Source organism: Ambystoma mexicanum, chromosome 6q, assembly GCF_040938575.1.
Source record: "Ambystoma mexicanum isolate Mex_15411 chromosome 6q, UKY_AmexF1_1, whole genome shotgun sequence".
NCBI lineage: Eukaryota > Metazoa > Chordata > Amphibia > Caudata > Ambystomatidae > Ambystoma > Ambystoma mexicanum.
Window position 1 is genome coordinate 1,475,128,961 of NC_090937.1, and position 17,455 is coordinate 1,475,146,415.

General features: G+C 42.3%; 1 protein-coding gene across 9 annotated transcripts in view; it reads right to left on the bottom strand.

Moving 5' to 3' along the window:
• Nucleotides 1-248: 248 nt before the first annotated feature.
• The window catches only part of KRCC1 (lysine rich coiled-coil 1), a 520,596-nt gene continuing 503,389 nt past the window's right edge, over nt 249-17,455 (bottom strand). For all 9 annotated transcript variants that reach the window (XM_069632191.1, XM_069632194.1, XM_069632195.1 and 6 more), the window contains one exon: nt 249-1,849. In XM_069632191.1, the coding sequence (XP_069488292.1) occupies nt 1,051-1,849 (799 nt within the window). In that variant the 3' untranslated portion in view covers nt 249-1,050. The remainder of the gene's footprint in view (nt 1,850-17,455) is intronic.

Below are 17,455 nucleotides of genomic sequence, written 5' to 3' on the forward strand. Positions count from 1 at the left end.
GCTTTTCGAAGTTAGGTCTATGTTCCATGAATACCCAAAATAAAATAAATAATACAAAATAAATTGACTTCACTTGAATGAGGTGGTGAACCAAGCTGCTCCAATGCATGCATTCCATCCCACACTAAGACTTTGTCAGGAGAATGTTGGATGATTTTTTCTAAATTTAAACGGTAATGAAAACAAAGCAGCATTGAACTGGAGACAATGGTGTGCTGATTAGCTGTAATAATTTAGTAGGTGCCAGCGAGAGTTTGATGGTTTATTTAGCTTGTTTGTATAGACTGGGCCCAGCCTGCTCAAATATATTTTGACTTGCTATTCTCGACTACAGTTAGGAGTATCGATCATACAGCACATCATACGAACTGTATGCTAAATTAAAATGGTAAAATACACAATACAATGCTAATTCTGCTTTTAGACAATTTAAATTATTACCATATTTAGGATACTATTACGTTCTGCATACATTCATTTGAGAAAGACATCAGCATTCATTTGAAACAACTAAATATTGCATTTCAAATGTGCAATTTTTTAAATAGCTCGGTTCTTCCCATATGTTCACCTCGGTAGAGAACAGACAACATGAAAATATAATTGTTTTTTTATTTCTTTAGTGCTATAAGAGTTGATTTACTCCTTTCGGCGGCATGTTCTCGACTATTAGACCATTAGCAAAGAATAGCTCAAAAAGGTGCATCTTATTGAAGTTTTTGCCAATAAAATGAAAAACATGCCATACATTTTAAAAAAAGGCGACAGTTGTAAGGAAAACAATATGAAAACAGATTTTTTGACAGTATTCCTTTTAACAATCAATGCTAAAACCGATTCAGATTGCCAGCCTACTCTCATCAGAGCATAAGTTCAGAACAAGACAGACCATCTGATGATATGATCTAGACACACCATGGAAGAAAAAACTGAAATCCCAACATAAATATACACACAGGATGCAAGAAGCGGAAATCATGGTATGTTTCAAATGCACTTTCCTATTGGGCTGTTTATGGATCTAAACAGTGCAAATGCAGAATACCGTTTTCAGAATCCCAAAATGGATTCATCCCAAAGTTTCTCCTCTTCTGTTCGTGGATCCATGTCTTTCTTTTTCTTCTCTTTATCCCGTTTGTGTTTTTTACTCGATTTGTCAGAACACGAATCTGCTTTGCATTTCTTTTCCTTCTTGTGCTTAACTGTGTCCTCGTTTGCGGTGTCCATTTCATCGGTTTTGGGTTTCATATCTGAATCGTCCTTTTCCGATTCCGCTTCTTGGATGCTTTTCTTTCTTTTCTTTGCTTCCTGGCCCTCCCCTTTCTTCGGGTCGTCACTTCCTTTGTGCCGTTTTTCTTTTCGCAGTTTCCTCTTCTGCCTCCTCTCTCTGTGGTAGGAACCACTGCTTTCATCAGATGAGGTGTGCTGGGCGCTCTCACGGGTATCGGCGGTTGATTTGCCACTTATGTTGCCTTTAACGGGAGTTTCTTGTATGTGATGCTGTTCGGCAGAATGCTTCATGCGTGGCTGACTTTTCTCCAAGCGCTGTTCTCGCAAATAATTCCTCTGAATAGTGGACAGGTATGGCGCCCTATACCTTGCCACCCGGGAAAATGTGTCAGGGAATGTGCGGGTCCTTTCAAAGGGAGCCCTTCGTTCAGAAGGCACGCGTTCTTCTGGAGCAGGCCTATCCTCTGGACCATCTTCAAAGCAGTCCTTGCCTTTTCTTAAACTAGTCTTTGGCTCCAGACCTCTGGCTTTTTGAACCTTAATGTAATCGGCTAGCTCATCTTGGAAAGATTCATAGGACTTCTTTGAATTTTTTATAAGGTTAACTACCAAGTTTTCTCTGCAAAAAAACAAAAAAATACATTATTATAATAGGGAAATAGTAGCTTTTTTTGTACTGTAAGGAGAGCGGGCTAAATGCAGTACTCGTCATTGACATGTAATTTTGGCCAACACGTGATTTACGCTTTGCTGCAGTAATCTTGGCCGACACTTGATTTAGGCTTTGCTGCAATACCATACCATGCATTTTGGGGAGCCGCGCCCCACACATTATTTCTTTTGCTGCCCTTTCGATGATATGCTTAAAACAAAACTGTTGGTGTCCACTCACTGTACATTGTGGTGCAAGACACGTCGATACGCAAGGTTTTAACCATACCCAACATGTCACATTAACTACTTTCCAGCAGTGAAGGGACTCTGCTGTCACCAAGATGAACCCAGTATAAAGTGAAGTATTGTGCTGCGTTTAGGTGTAAATACACTAGCGTGTGCTCTGTAAACAGAGCTTTGGCTCGACTCAACTTTGAAAAAGGGATCAGCTATGGGAAATGGATTGCAAACAATCTGTCAGTCGTATAACTTATTTTTTTTTAAAACTATTTTACAGTCTTTATTTGTTGTTTTCTTGATGAAAACTGTTGAGCCAACTAAACCTTCCCCTTGGGTCAAGTAAAAAGAATAAAAAGGTTGGTGGTGCTGCTGCAGCGCTTATGGCTGTAGTGCTAACCCAAGTGTCCTGAAAGTGCAAGTAGGAATAGGAGCAAAACTGATGCAGGCTAATTGCGATTTCAATCCAACATGGCAGGGGACAGTCACATTGCTGCACCTCAGGTCAGCCCGAAGGGGCCAGTTCCTCGTGACGTCACTACCAACAGGACAGATCATCCTAGGAAGCTTAACATTTTGTTAATATTTGGCAGAATAAAGGGGGAGCTGACCTACTTGCGTCTGCTCTCTAGTTTGAGAGCAGACGCAAATAATTGTTAAAAGAAGTGGTTTCCCTGTAAGGGTGAGCCTGACTATCTAATCCCAGAATGTAGCACGATGAGTCCAATTGTTGCCTGTTAATCCAACACATCGAAGGAGTTACATACAGAGATATACAGAACCCACAGAGGATGGCGCTGTACAATGTTTCCAGTCTGTGACTTCCGGAACACAGAGAAATGGGGGCATTAGCTTTACAACACAAGTATTCATATCAAAATCGTAAACTTGGGGAACAAATTATCATGCGCCACTCGTACAATACTTCCAGGAAAAAAAGCAGAACACTTAACCAGCATGTTTTCATCCTGTGGTTCTCTCACTGGAAAATGCACAGCCCTCAGCTCAGTGCAGTCCACCGAAAAGGAACAAATAGTAGGTGGCGACAGGAGGATTAATGCTTAATCCAATGCCATGAGCCCCAACCAGCTCCAGGTTCACTCAGGCAGACTACCTAATTCGAGTTTAGACTCAATTACCACTCACAAGTACAGACCCTTGATAAAAGATCCACCAATGGGGAGGAGGGAATCCGTATTTATTCAACAAGTCACAGTTGAGTGTGGGTGTCAGAAGGCATTCCTTTGATGAAGGCTGGAAACCGGAGAACAGTGGAAGGAGCAGAGGCTGGAGAGATGGATAAGCATGTGGAGATAAGAGAGGTTGGAGAGGTGGTGCCAGTGCAGAGCAGGAGGAGGTGGTAACATGATGAGGGTGAGTGAACATAAGGTGGTAGTAAGAGAGATCATCACGGAGCAGGTAACATCAAGAGTAGACAGAAGGATGAGATTGTAACAACAGGAAAGGGGTGTTGGTAGTCATAAGAGTGATCAAGGCACAGGTGGTAACATCAAAGGAGAGAATGAGGTGGTACTAGTAAAGGCACCAAGGTGGAAGTCATAACATCTGAAGGTGAGAGGTAGTAGATTTGGTGGCAGCAATAAAAAAGCGTGCAGGAAAAGTTAAAACCATAGCAACAAGAGAAGTGGGAGGTCCAGAGTTCAAGGGCAGGGCATGTCCAAGTGGAGGAGAAAGACATCAGGACTGTAGAGAAGACATGGTATAACAAGTATTGACACTGACACAATGGATATCATTTGTAAAACCTTTATTCAAAATGTTGGGGTTGGAGAAACTCCTATTTTGCCCTATAACTAAAATGGGAGTAGTCTCGGCCATCAAACGATATACAAAACAGTCCTAGTGGAGTCTGTCAAATCAAAATGGCCTATGCTAACAAAGAAATAATGCCTGCCCAATCTCTTGTACAAAAAAGTGTAAAAAGGAGAAATGTATGCAAATGAAAAATCAGTGTTCAAAAGAATAAAGGTAGTTGTACCAGCTCTCCTCACGTTAAACGTCACAGAGTAAGGCTGTCCTTGTAGGGAGGATGACACACCCTGGCTCGGTTTCTAACAATCTAAGCAGTTCTAAACCATAGATTGAGGGCCGCCTAGCCTTCCACCTTAAAGTCTCTTTCTAGACTTTCAAAAAATGCATTCCAATGTAAAGTTCACAAAGGTCTCACTCTGCTGTGCTCAGACCTTTACAGCACACAGTTCACGGAGGTCCCCCTCTGCCGGGCTCAGATCTCTCACATCACAGTTCAACACAAACTTTCAAGGGGCATCCTTATCCAAGCTTATTGTACTTCGAGTCTCCCTCAACCGGGCTCAGACCCGTTTCGGATGTCGAAGAAATTCGAAAGTGCATGGCACTTTTTCCAGACCACCACAGGACCACTTCGACTCAAAGCTCACGTTTACTTTCACTTAATTCACTTTTGCCATTTGTTCACCTTTTAGCTTCACACAATGTTCCTTTCACGGAGACTATCGAATGTGCTACTTCCTTTCGGACCACTCCGTTACCTAGTATTGCTGATCTCACAGCTGCATTTTACTTTAAAGCTCGTTCACAGGTCTGCCTTTCTTTGTGTCTCATCCACACTTGTGCAGCTTTTACTTGTAATATAATGTTGCTACTTCATTTGCTTTAACAAACACCAGTCTCTCAGGTCGCTTGCTAACTCACCGGCTGTGTGCGCTTCTTTCTTGTTTTGCGATTTCAAATTTACAAGTCAAGGTTAGTACCAAAGGCCTGTCCTCGCCACCCCAACTCTTCCGTTCACCCGGCAGGGTCACTGGCGTCCTTGAAACACAATGCAATCTTTACTTGTGGGTTCTATCCTTCTCCACGTGTCTTTCGCGGTCTGTTGGAGGCAACAACCTCCAATAGGGAATCCTTGGGGTTTCGGCCCGCTGTTCTTGTCCCTTGGTCCGTTGCTCTGTTCCACTAGGTGTTCCTTCGTCCCGGAAGTTCTGCTCGTACTCGTGTTCTGCCTTGCTCAGCGTTTGTCTTTAGGTGTTGCCTTTTATTCATGTGAGGAGAGCTAACTGGTATCAGGTGTATGAACTTAGTGTAAAGTGCCTGACTTTGCCTGACCCGATTCACATGACATGTCCAGTACGATGTGAGAGTTAGTCTGGCAACTCTCAGTCACCCTCTTCCTCTGCCATGTTTGTGTAATAAGGCTGGGGGGAGTGGAACTTTCGGAAAATCCTACAAAATAGGATTAGGTAGATTAACAAAAAGGGGGGGGGGAATACCTTGCCTCACCATCGGCTATATCACCAACACTCCCCGAAGACCCATCACCCAGGTGATCCTCCTGCACTGGTACACCCACAGGGTCTGAAGTCAAAGGCGATGGCCATGCCCTGGCCACCTGAGAGATAGATCCCGGGGACTAGTGGGTGAGACACCCTTTGGTTTCTCATAGGACCCAGACAAAGAAGGTGGTGGAAGACAGGAGCAAAGAGGGGCAGGTGGAATCCAGGGGCCAGAAGAAGGTGTAGACATTAGGGCCCAGGAGTAACACAGAAGAGTAGAGAGAAGATGGAAATAGTAACATCAGGAGGGTTCAGGAACAGAAGGAGGTGGTGGTAGTAAAGGAGAACAAAGTCGTAAAATTTGAAGAGAAGAGGTGGCGGGAAGAAAAGCTTGAAGGAAAAGATTACAGCATAGAGGGAGAAGAGAGAAGTGGAGGTGCCAAGATCAGAGGCAGGATAGGTTCAGGTGGAGACAACATCAGGACCCAGACAGAGAGAAGATGGTAAAGATGGGGGCAAAGAGGAAGCACAAGAATCCTGTGTTGATATCAGCTCCCGGGAAGGGCACAGAAGACAACTGCACAGAGGTGGTAGGAGGAAAGCAAAGAAGATCAAAGATTGAAGCAGAGTGTGAGAAAGGACAGGACAACATGAGAATAGGGAGATTCAATGTTTCCCTAACTCAAGATGGAGAGATGAGTTTTTGAAGTTTTGCCTTAATTTGATACCTACAAGAGATATTTTAAGGATCAGGCACAAAGAATTATATCAGTATAATTATTTTATTTATTGAGCATTTGTTAGGAGCCTATACAACAGAATTGTGTTTCGAGGCACCACAAGACTAAGTGGCAATTGAACAGGGAGTAAAATAACAATAGCAAGAACAGTAAATATATACAGTCATGGTCTTTGTGACATTCGGACGTGCAAGTGCAGCGAAGAGGAGTGCGGCCGATAGGGAAGGGGTGTGTGGAAAAGGGGGGGAGGGAGCAGGGTAAGGGCAAGTGCTGTTGGGAGCCTGGGTGGGAAGTGTCAAGAGGAGCCATGGTGGATGCCACTGGTTAAGTGCTAGGGCACAGGAATCCCATGGGTGGGATGCACAGTTGTCAGGCAAAGAGCCTGTGAGGGCAGTGCTGAGGAGGGCGGGGGTGCTGGTGTCGACTGGGTAGAGAGCCTGGTAATCTGTGAGATTCATGAAGGACCAGGCTGCCAATCTCAGTGGCAGTAGGGTGATTATCAGGGAATGGAAAGGGTGAAAGAGGTAGAGAAACGCAGAGTTTTGAGAAGTTTCTGGAACTTCAGAAGTCCGGCTCAAGTGTCAGAGGGGCAGGGAGACTGTTCCAAAGGGACACCAGCCAAAGAGAGAGACCTGCCCACCGCTCTTTGCATGGAGAAGCGTTTGACAAGCAGAGTTGGAGTTAGAGGAGCAGAGGGCTTGAGAAGGGAGAAAAATGTTTTATTTTTTATTTGTATTTGGTTAAATTAACCTTTTACAAAATTTTCAACAACAATCGGTCAAAAAACAAGAAGCAAGAAAAAAAGACAAAGAAAAAGAAAACCAAACATAAGACAAACAAGAAACTAACAAGAAACAAACCACTAAATTAGTATGACCTACTAACCATACCCCAATTCATTTACACAATACTCATATCACAATAAAATATAATAAAACAAAACAACATCTTCTGATTACTTAAAATACTAAGAAGGGATTTCGATGAAGTTTGCACGGCGACTACATCAACTTTTTCCGACCCAAAACATACCAGTTATTTGTCTGGAAATTACAAGGCTATCTCGCATCTTTCTAGCATCTGGATTAATGCTATTGTTTTCTGTTGTGAGAAGCCTTCAATCAGACTTTCCCAAAATGATTCCTGCAGATGTTGTATAGGTTCAGGGATGAATCTGCTGAAGAAAAGTAATCTAGCCTTCCTTGTGCCCTCACAGGATGTTAATAGACGTTAAGTGATTTGGGCTTTGGGAATTATGCCAATTTTACATAATTTTCTGGCCAATGCCCCTTGTCCCCTTTTTGCAAGCACTTCGCCTGTATGGATGACATTTAATCTTAAGAATTTATTTCTAACTTTCCAATCCGGGAATTTTATCAGATATTTGCTCAGAAAACCCAATTTCCTTTCAGCTAATTGTAGTTGATTCGGATGGGCCCCCGAGCGAACAACCGTAATTATGTGAATCCAGTCCCTTTCCTCCCATTTCTTTTTCCCTTTTACAGGATTTTCTGCTAACAATTTTTTTTCAATGTCTGCATCAGAAAGTAGTTTTACCACTTGGACTTTAAGGTTTGAAAGCATTTTTGATTTTTGTGTCTCCAGGTGTGCTCTTATGTCAGAATAGAGGGAGCCATCCTGCGAGTTGCATACCCGCTGACACAATAATATCAGTTTCCAACCTACATGGGAATCCAGAGATCTTAGACCCAGTTCGTATCTAATATTTTCCAATAGAGAGACACATTGGCAAGTCCAGAGAATTTTTCCACAGAAGGCCCTCCCACTTTTGCCATGAGATGTTCCAAAGTTGGGGTTTGGCTTCCAGGCCATACAGTAACACTGGGATCACCTTAGCCTGGTAAAACTTCAGAACCGGAATTAAAGAGAATCTGCTATATTTTATCAAGACTTTCTTCATCTGGGCTGATAAGGAGTTTACTTTCAGAACCATGTCTTGTTCGACTTTGCATCGTGCTGGAAGGGCATAGATTTTATAACCCAGGTAAACAAGGTCTTCTACCTTTGTATAATTTTACCTCCCATTTCCCATTGCCGAAATACTACTTTTTTGTTTTTCTGCCTAAAGACCAGGATTTTCGATTTAGATGGATTTATGGCAAGATCATTTTCAGTTGCATAACTATGGAGAGTATTCAATAGACGTTGTAGTCCGATAGCTGTTTTATCCTTGCTGTCACCGGGAGCCAATGGAGGGCTTTTAGGGCTGGAGAGATAAGGTCCCTGGGCTTGAGGCCAAGGATAAGTCTTGCAGCCCTATTCTGGATTGGGAAAGGGGGAGATTGAGTAGTACTGTTGCAGTAGTCCAGTTTAAAGAGGACCAGAGCTCTGGAGACGTTGAGCTTCTGAGAAAAGGTGAGGAAAGGGAGAATGACTAAGGAGGTGAAGCTGGAAGTGGGCCTTCTTGGCAATGTCCAAGATGTGAAGAATGAAGGAGAGAGCGCAGTCAAAGATGACCCCAATGTTTGGGCCTCAAAGAATGGGGAGGGTAGAGGGCCCAAGGAGGGTGGCCAGACTGTTGGGGGGAAACAGGGCGCAGGTGTCCCAATGAGAAGGATCTCCACCTTACTGGCATTAAGGCAGAGATCATTAGCCGCACTCCATGCCTGGATGGCAATCCGACAATCGGGGATGAGAGAGGAGGTGGTGGAAAGTTTAAAGGAAAGCTGTGTGTCACCAATGGATAGAGCCTTGTGGGACGACACAGGTAGAGAGTGAGGTAGTGGGTAGGAGGGAGGAAAGTTAGGAGTGTGGGGGGAGGGTAGCTGGGGGAGGCAGGCGAACTAGAGCGGGATTGGAGGTGGGGGGTGGAGGAAAGTGAGGACAGGATGTCCAGAGTTGTAGATGAGAAGTTGGTGGCCAGAGCGGTGCAGAGACCCTGGGAAGGAAGGAAAGAGTTTGAGACTGCGGATGTATTGGAAGTTCCTTGCAGATTTTGAAAAGTTCAGCCGTGTTGTTAGTAGCTCCAGAGATGCAGGCTTGGATGTGGGCCTGCCTGAAGACAGGCCAGTTTGTCAGAGGGTGAGCCAGAGGACTGCCACATTGTAATTTATGGGGTGATTTGAAAAGCCAGAGTTTAAAGCACTTGTTGATTGAATGTCAGGCAACATGGCAGAACAGGGTAAAACATTTTAAACGTTTTGTGGACAATGAAGAATGGTTACATCAAGATGACTTTGGTACAGATTATCGACTGTACACAAAACGTCTATTTCTTTGGAGGTTTAAAGAATATTAAATCTACTGTGTTTTATCACTTTATAAGTAAGATAATAATGAAAGAAATGTTTTGTTGATGTGGTTTGTTTTCTTTCTTTTCTTCATAACTTGCATTTGTTTTCTTTCATCCTTATTATTTATGAGGAAGCTTTCTATATTTAACGGGAAAGGTATTATTGATGCCACTATTTTAAGTGCGCATTAGTACGTTTTGTTTCATTTCTTATTAAATTGTATAATGTAGAACTGTGATTTATTAATATGTAAAAAGTCAATCACAACTAAACAAAATAAAAATAAAAAAACATAGGGAGATTCGAGCAGGCAAAGCTGTGCCAAAGCAGGATCAGATGGTGGGAGAAGGGATGGGACCGGGACAGGGAGTTTATCGTTAGATCAGAGAGGTGAAGACTAGGGTACGCTCAGCACAGCAGTTTGACCTCTCTGCCCACCACAAACCTGTCTACTTGCAGGTCTTGATGCCGGAGTCAGTCTGGAGAAAAAGGACCCTGGGAAAAGCAAGCAACTAGCTAGACAGTAGAAGAGGGTTTAGAACAGAACACCTGGAACTAGGTGAAGGAAGGACTAAAGAATGGCAGTGAGAATAGGAATATTCCAGCCGGCCAGTTCAGCCCTAGACAGGACCAGACAATGGTAGAAGGGACAGATGAGAGCAGTGAAGGTGAAGCAGTCTAGAACATGCTCAGTCCGTTTGTATCTCTACCGGCTGACCACAACCACAGACCGGTCTACTTACAATACTTCGTTCCAGAGTCAGTGATGGTACAGGTACGTGTCCCCAGAAAGCCCACAACTAGCTAGACCAAACAAGAGGGTTCAGGACACGAGTAAACACACAACACTAGAGGATAGGTGAAACAAATTCCTTGGAACAGCATAGGCTCAGACATTGGCTCAGGGGTCTGGAGGCCTAACTACCCGTCCTGGTGCAAGAGATATTTCTTCCAGAGAAGACCGTCCTGGCTATTCATTCTTGTGAGAATAGCCTGGTGTTCTATTTAAGTTGACCTCTACTAGAGCATATCCCCAAATACATTTTAGTAAACTGAAAATACATGGTCTTTGCACCCTCCTTAATCCCAGGTGTCCTACCCAACACCACTTGACAAAATTGTACAAAAATGGTTAAATCATCTAACGACCCTGTGCAGGTGAATGCTTTCTCAATAGTTCCCGCCCCCTCACCACCTTCATATTGGAAGAGCAGGAAAAGGCATATAAATGGGACCCATGCATTGTCCCTGTGCCACATCAAGAGTATGAGAGATGCGCATGCATCATTGGACATTATGGAACGTTAAGTGAAATCTGACGAGGGCAAAGTGATATCATAAAGAAGATGCATGAAGCTTTACTGAAACGATATGAACAATTTAAGTGATGATGTACCTATAGCACCAAGAGAAACATGTTTCCAAAGATAAAGTAATCATGAATACAAAGAAGATTAAGTAACTTACTGTCCAATAACTGTAAATACACAGTAACTCAAGGTAGAGGAGACATACAGAGGCTTGCTATAGAGGTACATTTCACATGGCAAGGAGGGCGGCCCTGATAGGAAAATGGATGACCGGCTCATATCAAATTCAGCCAAGCTACCTCACAAACAGACCAAGGCTGTAGAATCAGGAGATACCGGAAAGCCATGTGTGCAAACCAAAGGGGAGTTTATGCTGGACTAGGATCAAGGATACTGTTTTAAGGAATAATTGCAAGGCACAAGGGGAGTTTACCAGGATAAGCTATGAACAAAGGGCATATTTCTCTTAGATTAAAGAAGAAAACAATTGCAAGAGCCAAGTATTGGACAATTAAAAGTGCATAAAGTTCATATGAGATGGAGTGAGCAAGTCTCTAAAGGCCAAGAGGAGTAACACCACCCAGCATAATTCAATCAAATAGCAGTAAATAGAAGGTGGACATTGACAAATTTGCATTCTCCTAACACATTATCTTGAAGTTGAAAACAAGGGCTATTCATTAAGCCTCAGACGAAGATAGTGGTGTGCTCACACTCCCTCTAATGTTCCAGGACAGTGATTAGGCTACAAGGTCAACTACAAATGGAAGATTTTGGTGTATGGGCGATTCAATTAGAGATGATGGATTAATTGAAAATGCATTGAGTAGTCTGACATGATTCAAAGCACCTAGGTTTCGTTTAGCTCACGTGCTGTAACAAGCTGAAAGTCCATGGCTGGGTGGGAATGCCAACCAACAGTGGGTCTAATGGGCACCCTAACATACAATGTTGCATAGACCCATCTGCTGATATTTTGTCCATTATAATTAGTACTGTATGCATTTGAGGTAGTTCAAGGAGGGCCCTAAAGATAAGGGGTAGCCAGTGATGCACTAAGCCTTATATGTTCTATAAGTAGACCCTACGAAACCCTACCCTTGATAGATTTTATTATTTGTCACGTAGGATGGCGTTGTAGATGACGCACAATGGGGTATGAAGCCTCTGTGTAATCAAGTATGTGTGTGAATGTGCATTCATCAATCCGATGACTGCCAGGTCTCCCTACTTTATTAGATGAGAATAAAGTAGTATTTTGCCATATTCCTTGAGTTGTCCTGTTATTTGGTTTGTGATCATTATTGGTAATTCCATCTAGCACAGAAGAAGCTTCAAAGTGCCAGAGCACATTTGGTAGTGGTGCGGATGGTTCAGGTCCAATCAGCCTAGGCCCAGATCCAGACCTCTAGACTTTTGGCTTCTCTCGCCATTAGTCAGTAGACCGCTGAGTTTCCTGCAGAGAACGACGTGCAATATACACGTGTAAGAAGATACGGTTGGCAGGTGCTCCTTTGATGAAATTCCTGCTTGGTCCCCGCAGGTACCCAATGGACAGAAGGAGAACTGGTCGGTTTTGGGGAGAGTCGATGCTGAGGGACACAAGCTAAGCCACGGACGTAAGTAGAACATCAAGAATGGCAAGAATAGGGGGAGGGACTGCATTATATACTGTACATAAGTAATGGGATTTTTGGGGGATTGTAAAGAGAAGAAGTAGATACCTCGATTCCTGGTTCCAAGAGGAGCAGAAGGTTACGCACTAAAAAGTCTCCAAATAGGGGTGTCAAGGATTCCGGATGTTAAGCCAATAAGATGATTACGGATCAAACTCCAAAATGGAGTAAAACTGTGAGAGGAGATACATTTACTATGCAGATACAAAATTGAAAAAGTGCACGTGCATGGGTATAATATGTCAATATAAAGTGTTTTTTTGTGTCTAGACGAATAAATAAAAATGTTAATAAAAATAAAAGAAAGCGATACCAATAAAGAATGTAAAAAAATCAAAGGGAATTAATATAGGAGACTCTTTAAATATCAATAATAGAATAACGAGATAAAAGAAATTGTTAGAAAGTGTACACGAACAAAAAGAACATGGTTACAAAGATTTTTTAAAAGATTACAATATTTTGGTTTTTAATAAATACGTGGCGATTGATGATGCCTGCTCAAATTCGAGATCGACTCGTCATCATGGGGGATACTCCCCAGTTACATTTCTGCAGGATGTTGCCAAGATACACAGCTAAAATAAAGCAATATGATTTGGAGTGGGTTAGAGGAATGACTAATAAGACACTCATGTCATGGCCTCAAGAGGGTTAGCTGTCAAAAACAATATTACGAAAGAAAAAAAAAAATCAACATAAGTTTATCCATAAACAGGATTCATGCAGCTCCTTGTTGGAGAGCAGGTGGTAATACACCTAGGATCAGATTAAGTTCTGGTTCCTTTTTTGGTTTTGTTAAAGCTAAGGGAATAGCACTGGTGCAGAATGAATGGATGGGAGGACAAATATTACTCAAGCTAGACAATAAGGGCATTGATGAGGTTTGAAAAAGAGAGGAAAGAAGAGCGGGAAAAGAAAGAAGGAAGAAGAGATCATATAAAGAATAGAAGAACAATGAATGTAAGCGAAGGGAAGAATGAAGAAGTTATGAGGTAAGGAAATATAAGGAGAAACTAGAACAGACGAGACGAGTGGAGGAAGAAGCCAGACAATGAAAGTACAAAGTAGGTTGCAAAGAAAGTGAGAGGATGATGAAGAAAAGAGAAGAAGAAATAAACAGAAGTAGGGAACTAAAAGATTTTGTTATGCCATAGAAACATGGTGCCGATTGAAGAATGTGAACAATTTGAGGATGAGAGAGGCTCACAACAGCCCCGTAGGGAGCTGCAAGGGATGCTGAGAATATCAACATGGGTTGATGAGCGAGAGACAGAATACGTAGGGACAAGACTTGGAAAGTTGTACAGGCAGATGAGGGGTAAAGAAGGGTGCAAAACCCAGGAGAATACAGAAAGATCCTTGTTAAAGGAAATGGGAGGAACGTTGGATGACATCACAACAGACAACCACAGACCACTGTCATTAAGTAGATTAGATCTTAATGAAACAGAAAAGGATAATAGTCATACAAGTTGAGGCTTAATAATATCAGACAAAGAAAGGGAAGAAAACAAGAGTGCAGAGGGAGAGCGCATGCACATTTTCAAAAGAATCAAGCATAGAAAAAGGGGTAAAATGGTCAGATATAGAGGACCCCAAAGAGAGAACACCAGAATCGAAAATATACATGAACGTGCAGTAAAGGGAATGTATCCCTGCCTTATGTCAGCAGATTAAGGGCACTGCCAGACGGAGACACGCCACACTTGGAAAACAAGAAGTGTAGGCGGGTATAATTATGGATCAGGGTTTGCACAATTTCTATTATTAGAGAAAGGGGGAAGACGACCACAATAGATTCTGTGGCCACAGATGGATAAAACCATTTAAAATATAAATTACTGAGTTTAACTTCCGGTGCGGGAAAATGGATTTGGGAGTTAGAGAGAACGTCATCAAGAATGATGTTAGCAATAGGTGACGTAAAAAGCTTGCTTGCAGCCATCTTAGGGGAGAGGTCTGTCGACATTTGGAAGAGAGCAGGATACACTGGTGGGACCGCACAAAATACGACACATGATGGAGCGTCATTTAATAATTGTAAAACGGATGTATGGCGGGCGCTCAGAGTACAATATCCCCATACATAAGATATGGGTGTAACTTGACTAGGAAAATGGGGGAGGATGAAGATCCTGTCGCCTTTATTCAAGATATTCAAGAGAGATAGAGCCAGGAGACTCGTGAGCGGATAAAACAGTGGCATAATTTTATTGCATCTTATGTCAAGGACTGCCAGAAAGCAGGAGAAAGCGAAGTTAGTTCAGAAAAAGTAATCAAAATTAGCCGAAGTGGGAGCAGTATTGACAAGTAATTAAGGTGTGACGACACAAGACATGCAACCAGTGCAGCAAAACAACGTAGCGTACCCCAGGAATCAGGGGGGTACCAATATCTAGCGGAGGAGGCCGAGGTTGATTTCAGATCGGTCAGGGAAGAGGAGGATTTAATGGCGGACAGTCGCAGTAATGTTGGAATTGTGGCAGAATAGGACACATGGCCAGAAAATGTAGCAGCGGAGGAGGCATGCAGTATAACGGGCAAGCTCCAAGAGGGGGAATGGGGTATGTTCCATAATATAACACAGAACCGAAGGAATATTATGCCCAAGATCACACACAGATTCAGATATATGTGCCACAAACACAGCAAGCGCCAGTTTAGATGCAAGCGCCACAAGGGCAATCGCAGCAAGCACCAATGCAAACACAGCAGGTACAAACTCAGCAGAGTAAGACACAAAAGGCTCTAGTACCACAATGGAATAGGACTACAGGAGCCCAGCAAGCACCCGCACCTAGATTAGCGAGGTTAACCTTTGTAGGTCTAAATCCTTCCACAGGTACAGGCATTCATTTATATCCACAATAGGACAGCCAACAGAGCGACCTGATGTGTTCACTACTATCAGTAATACCAGGCCCCTAAGAGCAAACAAGGGTCAAGGTGACGATAGGAGGCAATACAATCTAATTTCTTGTAGACACTAGAGCAACTCGTTCCTATGTCCATGGGGGAAATTTTCCAATATCAGGCATTGCCTTGAATGCCCAGCGATTCTTTGGGGCGATGAGCTTAGTTCCTTTTACAGGCAAATTGCCAATCTCTATAGGAGAACACAACATGTCTATGCCATGTCTATGCCATTATTATATTCTAGGCAGACGCAAGTTAACATACTAGGATGTGACTTAATGACAAAATTTAACATGATGATATCTTCACCCGACAAAGGAATAGTGTGTTCTACTCCAGGGATACATTACATGACTGTGAGAAAGTTTATATTAGCTTTCACAAGCCAGAAAGCATTGCAAGGATTTCCTTTAGATCCAGATGTATTATAGTATGGAGTGACTGTTTTATTATCATGGTTACCCAGGCTAATAGATGCAATATTGAGAATACCTGATAAAAGTTTGTTTAGAGCAGAGATCCCCATGGATGATGAAGAAGGGCAGATACTCCCCTTAGAATTAGAAGCAGCAGTGGTCAGAGCGGAAAGGGTGATGCTTCATGGGACAGATGATGAGGGAAGAGGATGGAGAACAGTGATAGCCCTCAGTGAAGGATACAGGCTGACAGATTTGATACATGAAGAGCGGTTTAGGGATGATTACTGACAATGAGTTAGTGTATATTATAAGTCTCACTTACTGGATTAAAGTAGAGAATCTAGAGATACCAGAGAGAATTGCGTTGGTAAATAAAGTGGCAAATATTTTATGGACCACAAGCCCATATGACGTGGGTTTATTAAAATGGATATGGGCAGTTAAAATCAAGCTTAAACCAGGAGCTATTTTGCAATGAGCAAAGCAATACTCCCTGTCCAAAGAAGTGGATGAAGGCATATCCGTGAAAATTTCCTCTTTAATTAAGCAAGGCATATTGGTGCCATCTATGTCTCCATGTAAGACGACTGTGTACCGTGTAAGGAAATCAAAAGGGGGGTCATGGAGATTTATACAGGACCTTCGCTCTCTAAACAAAATAGTCGAAGCAGAATTTCCTTTAGTTCCAAATACTGCAACAATATTGTTCAACATCCCATCTAAGGCCACATATTTTACAGTTATAGTTTTGAAAAATGCATTTATTTCAATTACCCTAGACGAATACTCACAAGATTTGACCTCATTTTCGTATAGAAAATTTCGGCTGAAACATACTTGTTTGCCCCAGGTGTACTCCGAGTCCCCTTCAATCTGTAATATGGTCCTCTAGAGGGACCTAGTCAATGTTCAACTCGAGAGGGAAATTATTCAGTACGTGGATGACATTTTGGTGTGCAGTGCGACAGAAGAAAAATGCAGAGAAGATTCAGTTAGGCTCATGACTATATTCTCAGAGGAGTATAAAGTAGACAAGGAAAAGCTACAATACTGTCAGGAAGAGGTCTTGTATATAGGACAGTTGATGTCTCATGAAGGGAGAAAAGTAACACCTGAAAGGGCAGAAACAATCATGAAGATGTCAGAGCCTAAAACAGTGGGGGGAATGCAACCGTTCTTACACCTATGTAACAATTGTAGGGCCTAGGTTTTCAATTACAGTATATACATGTTGAACTACTTTTAAATGGATTTAAAGAAGCAAAGCTGGACAAGAGTACAATATCATGGACAGACGGGAAGACTGAAGGATTTGCAGGATTAAAAAAGCGCTCAGTAGAGCTGCTGTGATAGGAATTCCAGATTATCCTGAAGAATTGTATTTATTCTCTCATTCAAATGGAGAGGTTATGACAGCATTCCTCACACACAAAATGACATTAGGACATGGACATAAACCATTAGCTTACTATAGTGGAATTTTAGATACAGTCATGAAAGGACATTATCCGTGTGAGCAATCTTTATCTACTGCTGCATTTCTTGATTGAGAAAGTTTCAAATATATCAATGGGGTGTGTCCAGTAAGATTGTATGTGGAGCATGCATTCTTTGGGATTTTAGAGAATACCAAAAGTACATTAACTACACAAAGAGCATCAGGGTATGAGGTAATTATTTCAAACCCTGCGATTAAAATTGTCAGATGTAAAACGGTAAACCCAGCAACATTCATAGCAGAACA